Here is a 13,410-nt window from a genome sequence, read left to right as displayed (position 1 = left end):
CCATTAGGGACCTCAGTTCAGACAAGATCATATTTTTTTCTTCCTTATAGAGAATTTCAAGACAAGCCTATATGTAGTAGATTTGGAGTTTAGTAAAATACCTACCTACCTTCCTTCCTCCCTCCCTTCCTTCCTTCCTTCCTTCTTTCTTTCCTTTTGTTCCCTGCCTCCTTTGTTATTATTATCGTTGTTGGTAGTTTTGTTTTGTTTTGAGGCAGGATCTCATGTGTCCGAGGTTGGTCCAAACCCACTTTGGGGTCATTCTTGACCCTCTTTGTAAAGGAGAAATAAGCAGAGACCAAAAAAAAAAAAAAAAAAAAAAAAAGGAGGACCTGGCATGATGGTTCACACTTTTCACACTTTTAATCCAGGCACCTGAGAGGCAGAGGCAGAGGCAGGGGCAGGGGCAGGGGCAGGGGCAGAGGGGCAGAGGGGCAGAGGGGCAGAGGAGCAGAGGGGCAGAGGGGCAGAGGGGCAGAGGCAGGAGGATATCTGTGAGTTTGAAAGTCTACATGATGAGTTCCAGGGCAACCAACGCTACACTGTGAGACTCTGTCTCAAAGAAACAGAAAAAAAACAGTGCTAACTGTGCTCTGAGAGGTAAGAGCCGGAGAGACCAGCTCAAACAGTAGCTCTCAACCTGGGGCTTGTGATGGCTCCTTTAAGATGATGGCCCTTTTACTGGGGTTGCCTAAACCACCAGAAATCACAAACATTTACATAACAATTCAAACAGTAGCAAAATTACAGATATGAAGTAGTCATGAAAATAATTTTATGATTGGGAGTTACCACAACATGAGGAACTGAATGAAAGGGTTGAAGAGTTTGGAAAGTTGAGAACCACAGAGCAGGAGGAATTAAAGTGCCTAATCACATAGCAATACAAACTCAATGAAGGGTGTTTGTTACTCATTATGTAAGCTAAAGTTCATTACTTGGCATCCTTCTGCTCCACCTACACAGTGCTTCGATTACAGATGCTTGCCAGTGTGTCCAGTGTATACAGTGCACAGGATTGAACTAGGCTGCACTCATGTTAGGCAAGCTAGGCAATTCAGCCCCAGCGTCTGGAAATATTTTTTTATAAAATAGATATTAAGCCCAAGATTTAAGAGCAAGTATTGGGCAAGAAGGTAAAGACTTGAAAGCCTGGGTATGTGTTTTCCCCAGGAGATAGCCTTTGCAACTCAGAGTAGCCAGCTGGACTGTTTGCTGGCTTTTGAAACAATTTTCTTGAGAGGGTTGCCAGAAATATAAATGAGATGCTATGTGAATAAAGTCATTTCTAGAACACAGGGATATAGTGCAGAGTTAGGACATCTCTACTGAAACAAAATTAATTTTGAGACCCCCAGAAACATGTGGGGTGGAATATGGTCCTACCCAAGGTCATACATAGTCAGGCCTTAGTCTTGATTCATTGCTGTTTTAGAATTATCTGTGTCAGTAACCTCTTACTTCTCAGCCGGGGTGAGTGGAGTGAGAGATTGTCTTTCCATGTCCTCATAATTTTTTCCTATATTTTTTCCCTGCCTCATTAGCTCTGGCTCCATTTCAAGTTCAAGGGGAGTCTGGGCTACATGAGACTCTGTTTCAACAAAACAAAACAGGCTGGGGATATAGTTCATTTGGTAGCATGCGTGAAGTTCTGGGTTTGATCTCCAGCACCTCCACAAAACAAATACCAGTGCGTGGGAAGTGAAGTCAGGAAGATCAAGAGTTCAAGGTCATTCTTAGCTATCATTAAGTTGGAGGCGAATTTGTACTACAGGAGATCCTGTCTCAAAACAGCAAACGAAACATTGTGTTGTTGTGATGTGTATAACTGAAGAGTCTGGTGATTGGGCTGTTACAGTGTGTTGTTGTGATGTGTGTAACTGAAGAGACTGGTGACTGGGCTGTTACAGTGTGTTGTTGTGATGTGTGTAACTGGAGAGACTGGTGACTGGGCTGTTACAGTGTGTTGTTGTGATGTGTGTAACTGGAGAGACTGGTGACTGGGCTGTTACAGTGTGTTGTTGTGATGTGTGTAACTGGAGAGACTGGTGACTGGGCTGTTACAGTGTGTTGTTGTGATGTGTGTAACTGGAGAGACTGGTGACTGGGCTGTTACAGTGTGTTGTTGTGATGTGTGTAACTGGAGAGACTGGTGACTGGGCTGTTACAGTGTGTTGTTGTTGATGTGTGTAACTGGAGAGACTGGGACTGGCTGTTACAGTGTGTTGTTGTGATGTGTGTAACTGGAGAGTCTGGGACTGGGCTGTTACAGTGTGTTGTTGTGATGTGTGTAACTGAAGAGACTGGTGACTGGTGACTGGGCTGTTACAGTGTGTTGTTGTGATGTGTGTAACTGAAGAGACTGGTGACTGGGCTGTTACAGTGTGTTGTTGTGATGTGTGTAACTGAAGAGACTGGTGACTGGTGACTGGGCTGTTACAGTGTGTTGTTGTGATGTGTGTAACTGGAGAGTCTGGGACTGGGCTGTTACAGTGTGTTGTTGTGATGTGTGTAACTGGAGAGTCTGGTGACTGGGCTGTTACAGTGTGTTGTTGTGATGTGTGTAACTGGAGAGTCTGGTGACTGGGCTGTTACAGTGTGTTGTTGTGATGTGTGTAACTGAAGAGACTGGTGACTGGGCTGTTACAGTGTGTTGTTGTGATGTGTGTAACTGGAGAGACTGGTGACTGGGCTGTTACAGTGTGTTGTTGTGATGTGTGTAACTGGAGAGACTGGTGACTGGGCTGTTACAGTGTGTTGTTGTGATGTGTGTAACTGGAAAGTCTAGGACTGGGCTGTTGGCCCCTGTGGCTGCTGCAGCACTTGCAGCTAATTCCTTGGTTTGTGCAGCTAAGGAGCTGGATTTGTGTGTGCTTCTGGCATCCCCTAGGCTGGTGTTTGTTTCCATTCATTATATAGCCATTTGGAGGCAGAGTCTCACCTGGTCCATGTCGGCCTGGAACTTGCTGTGCCTTTAGAGGCCAGAAAGTGTCAGGTCCTGGAGCTGGAGTCCCAGGTAACTCTAAGCCGCTCTGTGTAGGTACTAGGATTCTGTTGAAACCTTTGGAAGATCCTGGAACCTGCTGAGCCATCTCTTAAAACTGAATTTGATCTAGAGTCTTAATGTCTTTAATTTTTTTTATATTCAATCCATTCCTCTTTTAAAAATTTTTTAATTAAAAATGTTTCATGTGTATGGGTGTTTTGCCTGCATGTACCTTGCATAGCACATATTTGCCTGGTATCTAGAGAAGCCAGAAGATGTTAGATCCCTTGGAACCAGACTTACAGACAGTAGTGAGCTGCCATATGGGTGCTGGGAACTGAACCCAGGCCTTCTGGAAGAGCCATTGAGAGCCCCTTCAGTGTACCTCAGTACAGACCTCTAAGAGGCTGTAGCCCCATTGATAGCACAAATTGTGTGTGTGGTGGTTGGGGGATTGGGGAGTCGGTTTGAGGGTGTGAAAGAGACTGACAGGAAATTCAATAGGATTATCTTTTTTTTTTTTTTTCCGGAGCTGGGGACCGAACCCAGGGCGTTGTGCTTCCTAGGCAAGCGCTCTACCACTGAGCTAAATCCCAACCCCGGATTATCTTTTTTTTTAATTAATTTATTTTTTTAACCTCAGTCTTAGTGACCCCGGCAAAGCTGCCTCCCTACAGGAAGAGCACGGGGAGCTGTGCTGGATTCTGAAGCTTGTCCGGTTTTCTCTGCATTGCAGGCGGTGTGTCCAGGTAGTGCACAAACTGCTGTGTTACCAGAAGAAGTGTAGAGTTCGCCTGCATTACACCTGGCGGGAACTCTGGTCAGGTAACGTTCCTTCTCCAGTTCGTCCTCTTCCTCTGTGCGTTCTGTGGATCCCTAGGCTCAGGCTCAGACTGTTAGTAGCCCGTTTAGCCTCAGTTTCCTAGAATGATTCTGTTTTCACATATACTATCTATTTTTAACATTTCAGTCTTATTTGAGTCTAGACCTCAGCATGCTGTGAGGTCCATACTTGCTTTCCTGTTCCTTCTCCTTCCCTGTGTCTTGTCTGTCTGTCAGCCTTTAGAAACAGTTGACGGTTCCTTGTGTTCTCGGCCTAAACTATTAGCTTTTGTAGAGTGCTTGCCTCGTAAGCATAAGGCCCTGGGTTTGACCCTAAGCAGTGAGAAAAAAGGGAAAAGAAAAAAATTCAAGAAGGGGTATAACTTGTTAGCCAGGCATAATGGTACAAACCTGAATTCTCAGCACTGGAGGGAGAGGCAAGTGGATCTTTGTGAGTTCTAGGCCAGCCTGGGATACATAGTGAATTCCAGGCCATCTGGTGCCCTGTCTTAAGAAACAAACCAACCAAACAAAAGTGTCTTGAATCTCAGTTATTATGGCTTTGTGTAACAGCAAGGAGGAATCAGTGCAAACTTGGATTCTCACCCACATCCATTTGGTAGCAGCATATGGACTATAGGGAAGCTGCTGTGTGTTTCCTCAAGATGAGTAATCTCAGAAGGAAGGGCATTAGGCGGGTGGGGATTGGGGCGGAGAGATGGGGGGAACCCTGTCCTTTTGTTACATCTGGCATTATTACTGTTTACAGACTGTGTAGATGATACCACTCCCCCTGTGCCAGAGACAAAACAGAAAATTACAATGTTTACTTTTGTCTTTATATCCATTTGGTAACCCAGTAAAGTCACTGCCACCCCTGTAGGCGGGAAGTGGCTCTTCTCTGAGGGCACAGTTAATGCTAGCTTGCTACCATTTCTTTTGTGTGACTAAATTGGAGGTTTGGGAAAGCAAAGATTGTCCTCTGAGGCAGTTGCTTGCTGATGTCCTGTGGCTTTTGTGACCTGATGGGATAATAGTTTTCTCCAGATGATTACAGTGATGAGTGGCTGCCCTCTGGTGGGATGTGTCTCTGTTTGCTGAGCAGAGGAGAACATGTTAGTGTCAGGGGCTCTGTAAGATACAGGCCAGGAGCCCAGCCCCTTCCGTGGAATTCATCTCCCTTATTGTGACACATGCTTTCCTCCCAGCTTAATTTGGCTTTCTAAATTTAGTCCTCCATAATGGGAAGTAGAGATCTTTAATTAATGGATTAGCAAGTTTTTCAGCAGTTACTGTGTATGACAGTAAAGGGGAGGGCAGGAGAGCCACACCAATGGGGCGACAGCGGCAATTTTAGTCCGAGTTTTAGGACAGAAGGATATAGTCGGAGGGTTTGAGGTTGAGGGCGTGCTAGAAGAGACATGGAAAGAGATTTGTGTGTTGTTTGAGGCTGAGTCTTGCTCTGTAGCCCTGAACTCAAGGCCGTCTCCCTGTCTCAGCCTCCCAGAGGCTGGAGTTACAGGCATGTGCACCACATAGAGACAGTCATGTAATTACAGAGCTCTGAAAGCCTAGCCTGTAAAAGGAGATGAGAACAGTACAGACTCGCGCACTTGGGGCAGGCGTAGGACGGAGAACACACGCCTGTGGTTAGAGTCTGCCGCAGACCATGTTGCAGGTAGTGTTCAGGATTCTGTGGAACAGCAGTTGTCTACGGCTTCTGGCTCTCAGATAGTTTTATTCTTTCTTGTTTTTGGTCATTTTTGCCCTGGCCCCTGTGGACCAGTTAGCTGGTCCCTCTTCCCTCATCCCCTGTCCCACTGTGTGCTGCCTGCTGCTCCCTACTCTGTCCTGCTGTGTTTTCCTCAGGCCTCTCAGGCTTCCGACTGTTCTGTGTCCTATTTCCTATCGCCGTTTTCTTTTTATTTGTTTGTTTATTATTTATTTATTTATGTATTTATTTATTTTTCGAGACAGGGTTTCTCTGTATAGCCATGGTTTCTCTGTGCTTTGCTCTGTAGACCAGTCTGGCCTTGAACTCCGAGATCTGCTGTTAATCCCATTGAAGGAGAGTAAAGACCATTACTCAAATTCTTTTATTGGAAGTAAGCAAGTTTTACTCCCTGTCACACAGGGCTGTTTCCTTAAAGCAGGGTTTGAAAGAACAGCATGGAACGTAGGAGAAAGTGGGATTGACAGAAAACAGGGATGACTTTATTTTGTAACAGGATGACTTCTGATCTTAAGATGGAGGAGGCTATCACCCCCTGCCTGCCTCTGCCTCCCAAGTGCTAGACTTCCCCATAGGTGTAAGTGTAACTGAAGGAAGCCTAGCAGTGATCAGTTTAATTAGTAAAGAAAAAACGATTCTTTATCCTGTGCTGGTGGTTGACTTCATGTCTTTGAAAACTTTCTGTTGTATTCCGCTCAGTGATCACTTGCTGTCTTGATTAATGTTCAACTGTCGTTTGTGTGTTAAAGGGAGTTATGGAGGAGCACCATTAGTGACTGCTTGTTTCTAAGGCATAGATGTTTGTGCTTTGTGAGGCTAGTGTCACATTTATTGATTGATTGATTGATTATGTGTGCACGTTACCCATGCTTGTGAAGATGACAGAACAACTTACTGGAGTCATCTGTCACCTTCTGCCATTTGGAACCCAGGGATAAAGCTCAAGTTGTCAGGCTTGGTGGCGAGCACCTTTACCTTCTGAGCCCTTCTTTACTTGTAGTGACGGAGTGAGCTCTCCTCTAACCCTGCTTCTGTGTGTTCATGCGTATACCATGAGGTGAGGAGCAGCAGGCGTTAAGGAAAGCTGCAGAACACAGTGCTCCAGCCAGTGCAGTGAGAGCCCATGGTAATGTGTAACAGCGCATCCAGTGAGTACAGTGTGGCTGTGTTGGATCCACCCACTCCTTGGCTGCCACTACCCTCATGTTGGAATGCCCATGTTTTCATTCTCTCTTTGCCTCTAGAGTTATGGATTGAGGGAGGTGTGTGAAACTCATCATGGAAAATAAACCAGTGTAGATAAATGCTTGCCCATGTATAGGTTATGAATTATAAATGAATTTTATATATAAATAAGAGTGTAAGGCATGTAATGTTAGATTGAACAGCCAGAAGCTTTTGAGCTTATGGAAGATAGTCAGGGTCCAGATGCCTCTATGTTTGGAATGTGGGTGCTCAGTGTCACTATATTTCTTCAGTGTTAATTTTTATTTTTGTGGTTGCTCTTTGTTTTGGGGGAAGATTGCCAGAAGTCTCCAAAATTCCTGAAATGAATTCCAAAGAAGCAGATGTGGGAGAGGAAAATGGCAGCTGTATTAACTGTGGCCCAGGTCCACTTATGCCTTTCCGTGCAGTTGGCTTCACATACACAAGCCCTGACCCGCTCCCTGCTGTACTCTTTATACAGTGGCTGTTGCCATGGTGTCTGAATGTGTAGGAGGACATCTGTGGAAGAAGGAAGTCCTGCATGTCTGCTCTGCCCTTCTTTTTAGGAACCATTGTTTTCCCCGAGATGTAGACAGTTTGGGAATCCTCTTATGATCTTTAAATGCCAGTCTCTGAGCAAAATCTTATCTGAAACTCATCTCTGATGAAGACAGAAAATGAGATTTGGGGATCAGATGCCACAGTTTTTTATCTTTGAAACCAGAATGAAACATCTGTGTATTCATATGCTACATAGAATGTCAGGGAGTTCCTGAACCCTGTGAGACTCAGCCATGATCTTAAATGGGAAAAAAAATAATGGCCCTATCCTGGTGTCTAGTCAAGCTTTTTTTGTTAACCCATCATGCTGGCCCTATCTATGTGGACTTTTAGCACCATCTTCTCTCTGAGCTTTTTTTTTTTTTTTTTTTTGAGAAAGGGTCTTACTATATCACCAGGCTGTCCTGGAATACACCATGTAGACCGTGCTAGTCTCAGACTCAGAGATCCACCTGCCTTTGCTTCCTGAGTGCTGCAGTTAAAGGCATGCACCACCATAGCCAGCTTCTTTCTGAACTTTCTGAGGCTATAGATAATTTTCTTTATTGTGTCTAATTTCTTGTTTGTCCCTATGGCACTTTGGGCCATGTATGTATGTATGTATGTATGTATGTATGTATGTATGTATGTATGTATGTATGTATTTAGAGTCCTGTGTAGTCTTGTGTGGGTTCTGGGATCTGAACGTGGGTCTTTCTGGAAGAGCAGCAAGCACTCTTAAGCACTGAGCTGGCTCTCCAGCCCTGACTACATGGCTTTTAATAAGGATGTAGAAAACATTTGAGTAATAGATTCACAAATGACAGTGTAGACATTTCACTAATAATGAATTAACAGTCACCTAAAACAACACAGTGTTGTGTGTCTACCTTAAAACAGCACAGTGTTGTGTGTCTACCTTAAAACAACACAGTGTTGTGCGTCTACCTTAAACAACAACAGCAGCAGGACCAGACTGTGCGATGTGGTTGCTGTAGTGCTTCTGATGGGAGCTGCTCAGCATCTCTGGGTACAGCAACCCCAACTAAGATTTATTGGAATCATTGAGCTGCAAAGGAAGTAGAGCCTAGAGCCTGTTCTCCTTCCTTTGTGTGCTTCTTCCGTAGAAACAGATGAATGCATTACTTTTACCCAAGTGAAGAATGGAGACTGATGACTTCTAAGCCATTAACCAAAGAATAGGAGAAGCTTGCAGTTGTTGGGAAGGGAGCTACTTGAGCAGAGCCTCCTAGAGACAGCTTATTTTACTTCCACAGTAGGCAGAAGGAGCACTGGGAAAGCAGCTTGCATCTAAATATGTGGTTTCCACAGTCTGAAAACATGGTTTAAAGGCGGATTTATGCTGGGATTCTCTATTCAGCATTTGTCTGTAGATCAAAGTCCTTACCCCTTCACTATGCCATGTCTCAGGGTGAGAAGCCAGCCATTCCTTAAATCCCTATTCTGGGGGGAAAGGAGCAGAGACACAAAAGGGTTAAGTGACTTAGAAAGGATTACGGAGCCAGATACCAAACAGTCATGGTTGGAACTTAGAGTTCCTGACTTCTATGCTGAGATGTAGATCACTAGGCAACATTTCCTCCCTGCAGGAAGGAAGGTCCCAAAGCCCCCAAAACAATCTGTTACGCTTCGCTGTGCTACATAGCATCGCAAGCATTCAGCTTTGCAGAAGGGAAATGGTACATGATCTGACCTTTTAGGTACCTACTGGGAACCATGGAACACCCAGAGAGCGTCACAGCTTTCCGGATCCAGCTGGCTCTCTCATCACTGGCACAACCTGTGCCTTCATGGTTAGGAACAATTTGAGAGCCTGTTGTTGGAAGCTATGTTGTTGTGGGTGTTACAGAGAAGCGATTTTTTTTTCTTTTGGTTTTTCAAGACAGGGTTTCTCTGTGTAGCCTTGGCTGTCCTGGAACTCACTCTGGAGACCCTTGAACTCAGAGATCCACCTGCCTCTGCCTCCTGAGTGCTGGGATTAAAGGCATGAGCCACCACCAGCCAGCTCAGGGCTGAACTGTTGGGTGTATTTCATTATCTGGCAGCCGTACTGTAGGTATGGCTTTGGCAGCCCTTCCCAAATGTAGTTTCTTACCTGTGAGCATTTAGTTGTCTGCTTCCTTTGGTTTAGTTTGTTCTTAAACTGTAATTTGATGTGATTATAGACTTATAGGAAGTTGCAAAAATAGTAAAAGTATACCTTTCCCCAGCCTCCTCTCAAAATAGTACAAGTACACCTTTCCCTGTGCTTCCTCCGAAGAGAGCATCTCAGACAGCCACTGACTCCTTTTAGTTTTGAAGAGGTTCTTCAGGTGGGAAAGAATATAGCGTGCTTGTGAAAATTATCTAGCCCAGCACTCAGGAAGAGGAGACAGGAAGGACGGAATTGATTCTAGGGCTCAGAGTCAGGAGGAGGAGGGAGTTCAGAAATTGAAGGTTGAGGGTGAGCTGTGTGATGGTTGAGCAGGTAGCCCTTACTGCCAAGGACAGAGTTGGCTTTCAAAAGTTGTTCTCTGACCCCCACACTCAGTAACAAACAGGTAAACAAACAAACAAACAAACAAAGGAAACAAAGGAAAAGGGCCAAGGTTCAGCTGTCCCAGGCCATCAAGGCCTGGCGAGGCAGAGGAGATTAAAGATTCTTAGAAAGGTTTGCACGGTGGTGGACATGAGGGGAGATTTCTGGACTATTCGCTCTTAGCAAGGTAGCTACCTGTGAGAGAGAAAAACAAACAAAACCATTTCCCACACTTACTTTAAAATATTTGTGGATTTAGGGGAGCATATCACAAAATAGAAAGCTGCATGCACCCTTGAGACTGCTTTCGTGTCCATGTGTGAAAGACAGACTTTCCTCCATGGGTAACCAAGTTCTTAGAGTGTTTTTGTGCAAGTTCCTTAGATGTCTCCTCATTTTCTATTGCTTAGTTGTGAATAGTCTGTATGGTATAGAAAAAAACTAGTAGGGAACTCTTTTTCTTGTTAGATCATTACATTTGGCTAAATCTAAAGCTTAAACTATCTGGAATCCTCTTTTATTCTCTCAGAAACTTGACAGAAGCCAAAGATAAGAATCAAGGAGAAGGCAGGCATCCCAGCTCTCAGGAGGCAGAAGCAGGCTAGCCTGGTCTACATAATTAATTGCAGGACAGCCAGGGCTACACAGAGAAAATCCAGTTTTAGGGGGAAAAATGGAAAAAGATTCTCACATAGAGGCTAAAGCTCTGAAAGAGCCAGGAATTATTTTTCTCCTTTCTTTGCTTGTGAAAGTCTCTTTATATAAAGAGAAGTTACCGTCCACAGGCCAGTCAGTCAGTGTCTTGTCAGTTCATGGGTGGGGTGAGGAGAGGAGCAGCTGCTCTTGCTGCTGTGCCTGTGCTGGTTTCCCAGTCCTAACGGGACACAGAGTTGACCTCTATAAGGTGTTATCCTTCTAACCTCTTGCCTGGGCCAGACAGATGTGACACTGGTGCTCATGTAGCCTGGGAGAGAGTGACCTTTGGTCCCATGGCAGATGCAATGTGGACATGATCTGGTCCACTGAGTGCTAAATTTCATGGAGGGAGTTTGACTGTCACTCAGTTGGATAATGCTGGGGAAAGCAGCAGGTACTGAAGGTGGTTCCCAGCATGCTTAGTGATGGGGAGCTACACAGAGGTCCTATGTTGCCCCAAGTCTAGGCTCTACATACTCCCTCTTCCTCTCTCCTTTTTCCTTCTTTTTCTCCCTCTCTTTTTTTCCTTTTTTAAAAAAGGGCTTCCATTTTCTCTTTAATTATTTTCATGTGTATGGGAGTTTTGCCAGCTTGTTAAGTCTGTACACCACATGTGTGCAGTACTGCTGGAGCCCAGAAGAGGGCATCAGATCCTCTGGAATGGGTGCTAGGAATGGCTGTGAGCTGCCATGTGGGTATTGAGAATCCAACCAGTCCTACCCCCACCCCTCTCTCTCTCTCCCCTCCCTCCATCCCTTTCTCCATCCCCCTCCCTCCAACCCCCTCCCCCCTTTCTGAGACAGGATTTCTCTCTTGGCCCTGGCTATCCTCTGCCTCCTGAGTGCTGAGATAAAAGGTGTGCAGCCGGCCTCTTTAGTCACTTTAGAGACACAGGGTTTTGCTAACCCCAAGCCCATGCTCTCCTTCAGTGGTAAGCAACTGTCTTGCCTCTGCTTCCCCTGGCTAGAATTATAGAGGTTCATACAGGCTGAGCCTGGGAACTTCAGTTTAAAAGTTCATTCATGATGAAGAAGAGGGTAGGTGGTAATTGGAAGGTTGCATTCTCCCAAGTAAACAGGATGGGAAGTGACTAAGAACATTGTTTTCCTTTTTAGTAGATGTACATTCATAGGAGGGAAATGGAGAAGTCTGACTTCCATTTAAGAACGATTTGTTCTACTGACTTGTGTGTTCTGTTTACCCGGAGACTCGGAGCACCAGCAAATGCCGTGGAACCATTTTGTTTATAGTGGATTCTTTTGCTGCTGTGTTGATGAGGTGCTTAGATACACAGACAAATGGATGAATTTTTAAAATTAATCTTTTAATTAAATATTGTGTTCTCATGTATCTAGCACAGGCTTGAACACACTGTGTACCTGAGAATGATCTTGAGCTTTTGACGCCTTCCTTTACCTTCCAGTGCTGGGGTACAGTCAGAGCCCCACATTAGAAACCTGGATTTTGGCGGCATCCAGTGTAATTTAAAGTGATTCAGTTGGGAGGTATTTCCTTTTTACTCTTTTCTGCACCATTCTTTTTTCTTTTAATGTAACATTTCTTTCTATTTTTAAAAAATATTTATTTTATTTATATGAGTACACTTACACTGTTGCTCTCTCTCTTTTTTTTTTCTTTTCTTTTTTTCAGAGCTGGGGACCGAACCCAGGGCCTTGCGCTTGCTAGGCAAGCGCTCTGCCACTGAGCTAAATCCCCAACCCCACACTGTTGCTCTCTTCAGACACACCAGAAGAGGACATTGGATTCCATTACAGATGGTTGTGAGCCACCATATGGGTGCTGGGAATTGAACTCAGAACCAATGGAAGAGCGGTCAGTGCTCTTTTTTTTTTTTTTTTTTTTTTTTTTTTTTTTTTTTTCAGGCTGGGGACTGAACCCAGGACCTTGCGCTTCCTAGGCAAGGGCTCTACCACTGAGCCAAATCCCCAACCCCGCGGTCAGTGCTCTTAACCCTGAGCCATCTCTCCAGTCCCTTCTGCACTGATCTTGATTGACGGTGAGCCTGCTGCTCACTCACTGCTGGTGTCCTTGGGTGATTGGTGACTTTTCTCCGGGGATGCTGGAATTGGCTGGAGTTCATGGGGCCTCCAGAGTTTTGGTGGCTTTAGCTTGTTATATCAGTGCTATTTTTAGCTTCTCCTCGGCGTCTTTCTTAAGCAAGTGAGATACTGTTACTGCCTGTCTATTGGTCACTGAAATTATGCATCTCCCTGTGCTGTGATTTGAGCTCAGTGGCACCCAGTCCTAGCTCCGTACCACACCACAAAATACACTCTTGCCTCCCATTGTATCCTTTCCTCTTCATTGTGGACAGAAGCCATGCAGACAGCTCTCTCTGCCCTGTTTCTGTAGAGACACCAATTTGTGCTCAACTGGAGTCTGTCTCCTTCCTGTCTTTAATTTTATTTAAATGTCACTCATTTAGTTCTCACAGTTAACCCTCCCTCTCTTCTCTGAGGCAGCAGAAGGAGGCTGAGCTACCACTCAACATGGCTTCCTGTGGCTGACTTGTTCTCTCTGCACCTGGTCTGCCCTCCATGTGGGGACAGATTTTGGTCCTGGACAAGTTCCTGTATCCATTATTCATTCTGCTCCTACATGGCAGCACAATTTGCTGCTATCTTCTTTCCCTCCCCCTGAAGCCAAAGGAGGATAGAACCAAATCTGGGGAAGTCCTCTTTGTGTAGAGCACATGAGTACTAAGGACAGCTCATTAAGTTCAGAGCCTTGTTCTCTGCTCTGTGATGGGAGCCTATGAAGGCGCAGAGGTTTTCAAGGGGTGGTACTGAACCCTCTATTTGGCTGGTGGGTTGGCTGCTGCTGTCTTTGAGTATTGACTTGGGACCTAAAACATTACCATAATAGTCT

The 13,410-nt window shown here is 45.0% G+C and overlaps 1 protein-coding gene across 1 annotated transcript in view; it reads left to right on the top strand.

Moving 5' to 3' along the window:
• The window catches only part of Armh3 (armadillo like helical domain containing 3), a 181,884-nt gene that overhangs the window by 68,589 nt on the left and 99,885 nt on the right, over positions 1-13,410 (top strand). The window contains exon 20 of the mRNA XM_032892086.1: positions 3,723-3,811. Within this exon, the coding sequence (XP_032747977.1) occupies positions 3,723-3,811 (89 nt within the window). The remainder of the gene's footprint in view (positions 1-3,722; positions 3,812-13,410) is intronic.

This window comes from Rattus rattus, chromosome 2 (genome assembly GCF_011064425.1).
Source record: "Rattus rattus isolate New Zealand chromosome 2, Rrattus_CSIRO_v1, whole genome shotgun sequence".
NCBI lineage: Eukaryota > Metazoa > Chordata > Mammalia > Rodentia > Muridae > Rattus > Rattus rattus.
This window is presented reverse-complemented; position numbering and strand designations above follow the sequence as displayed.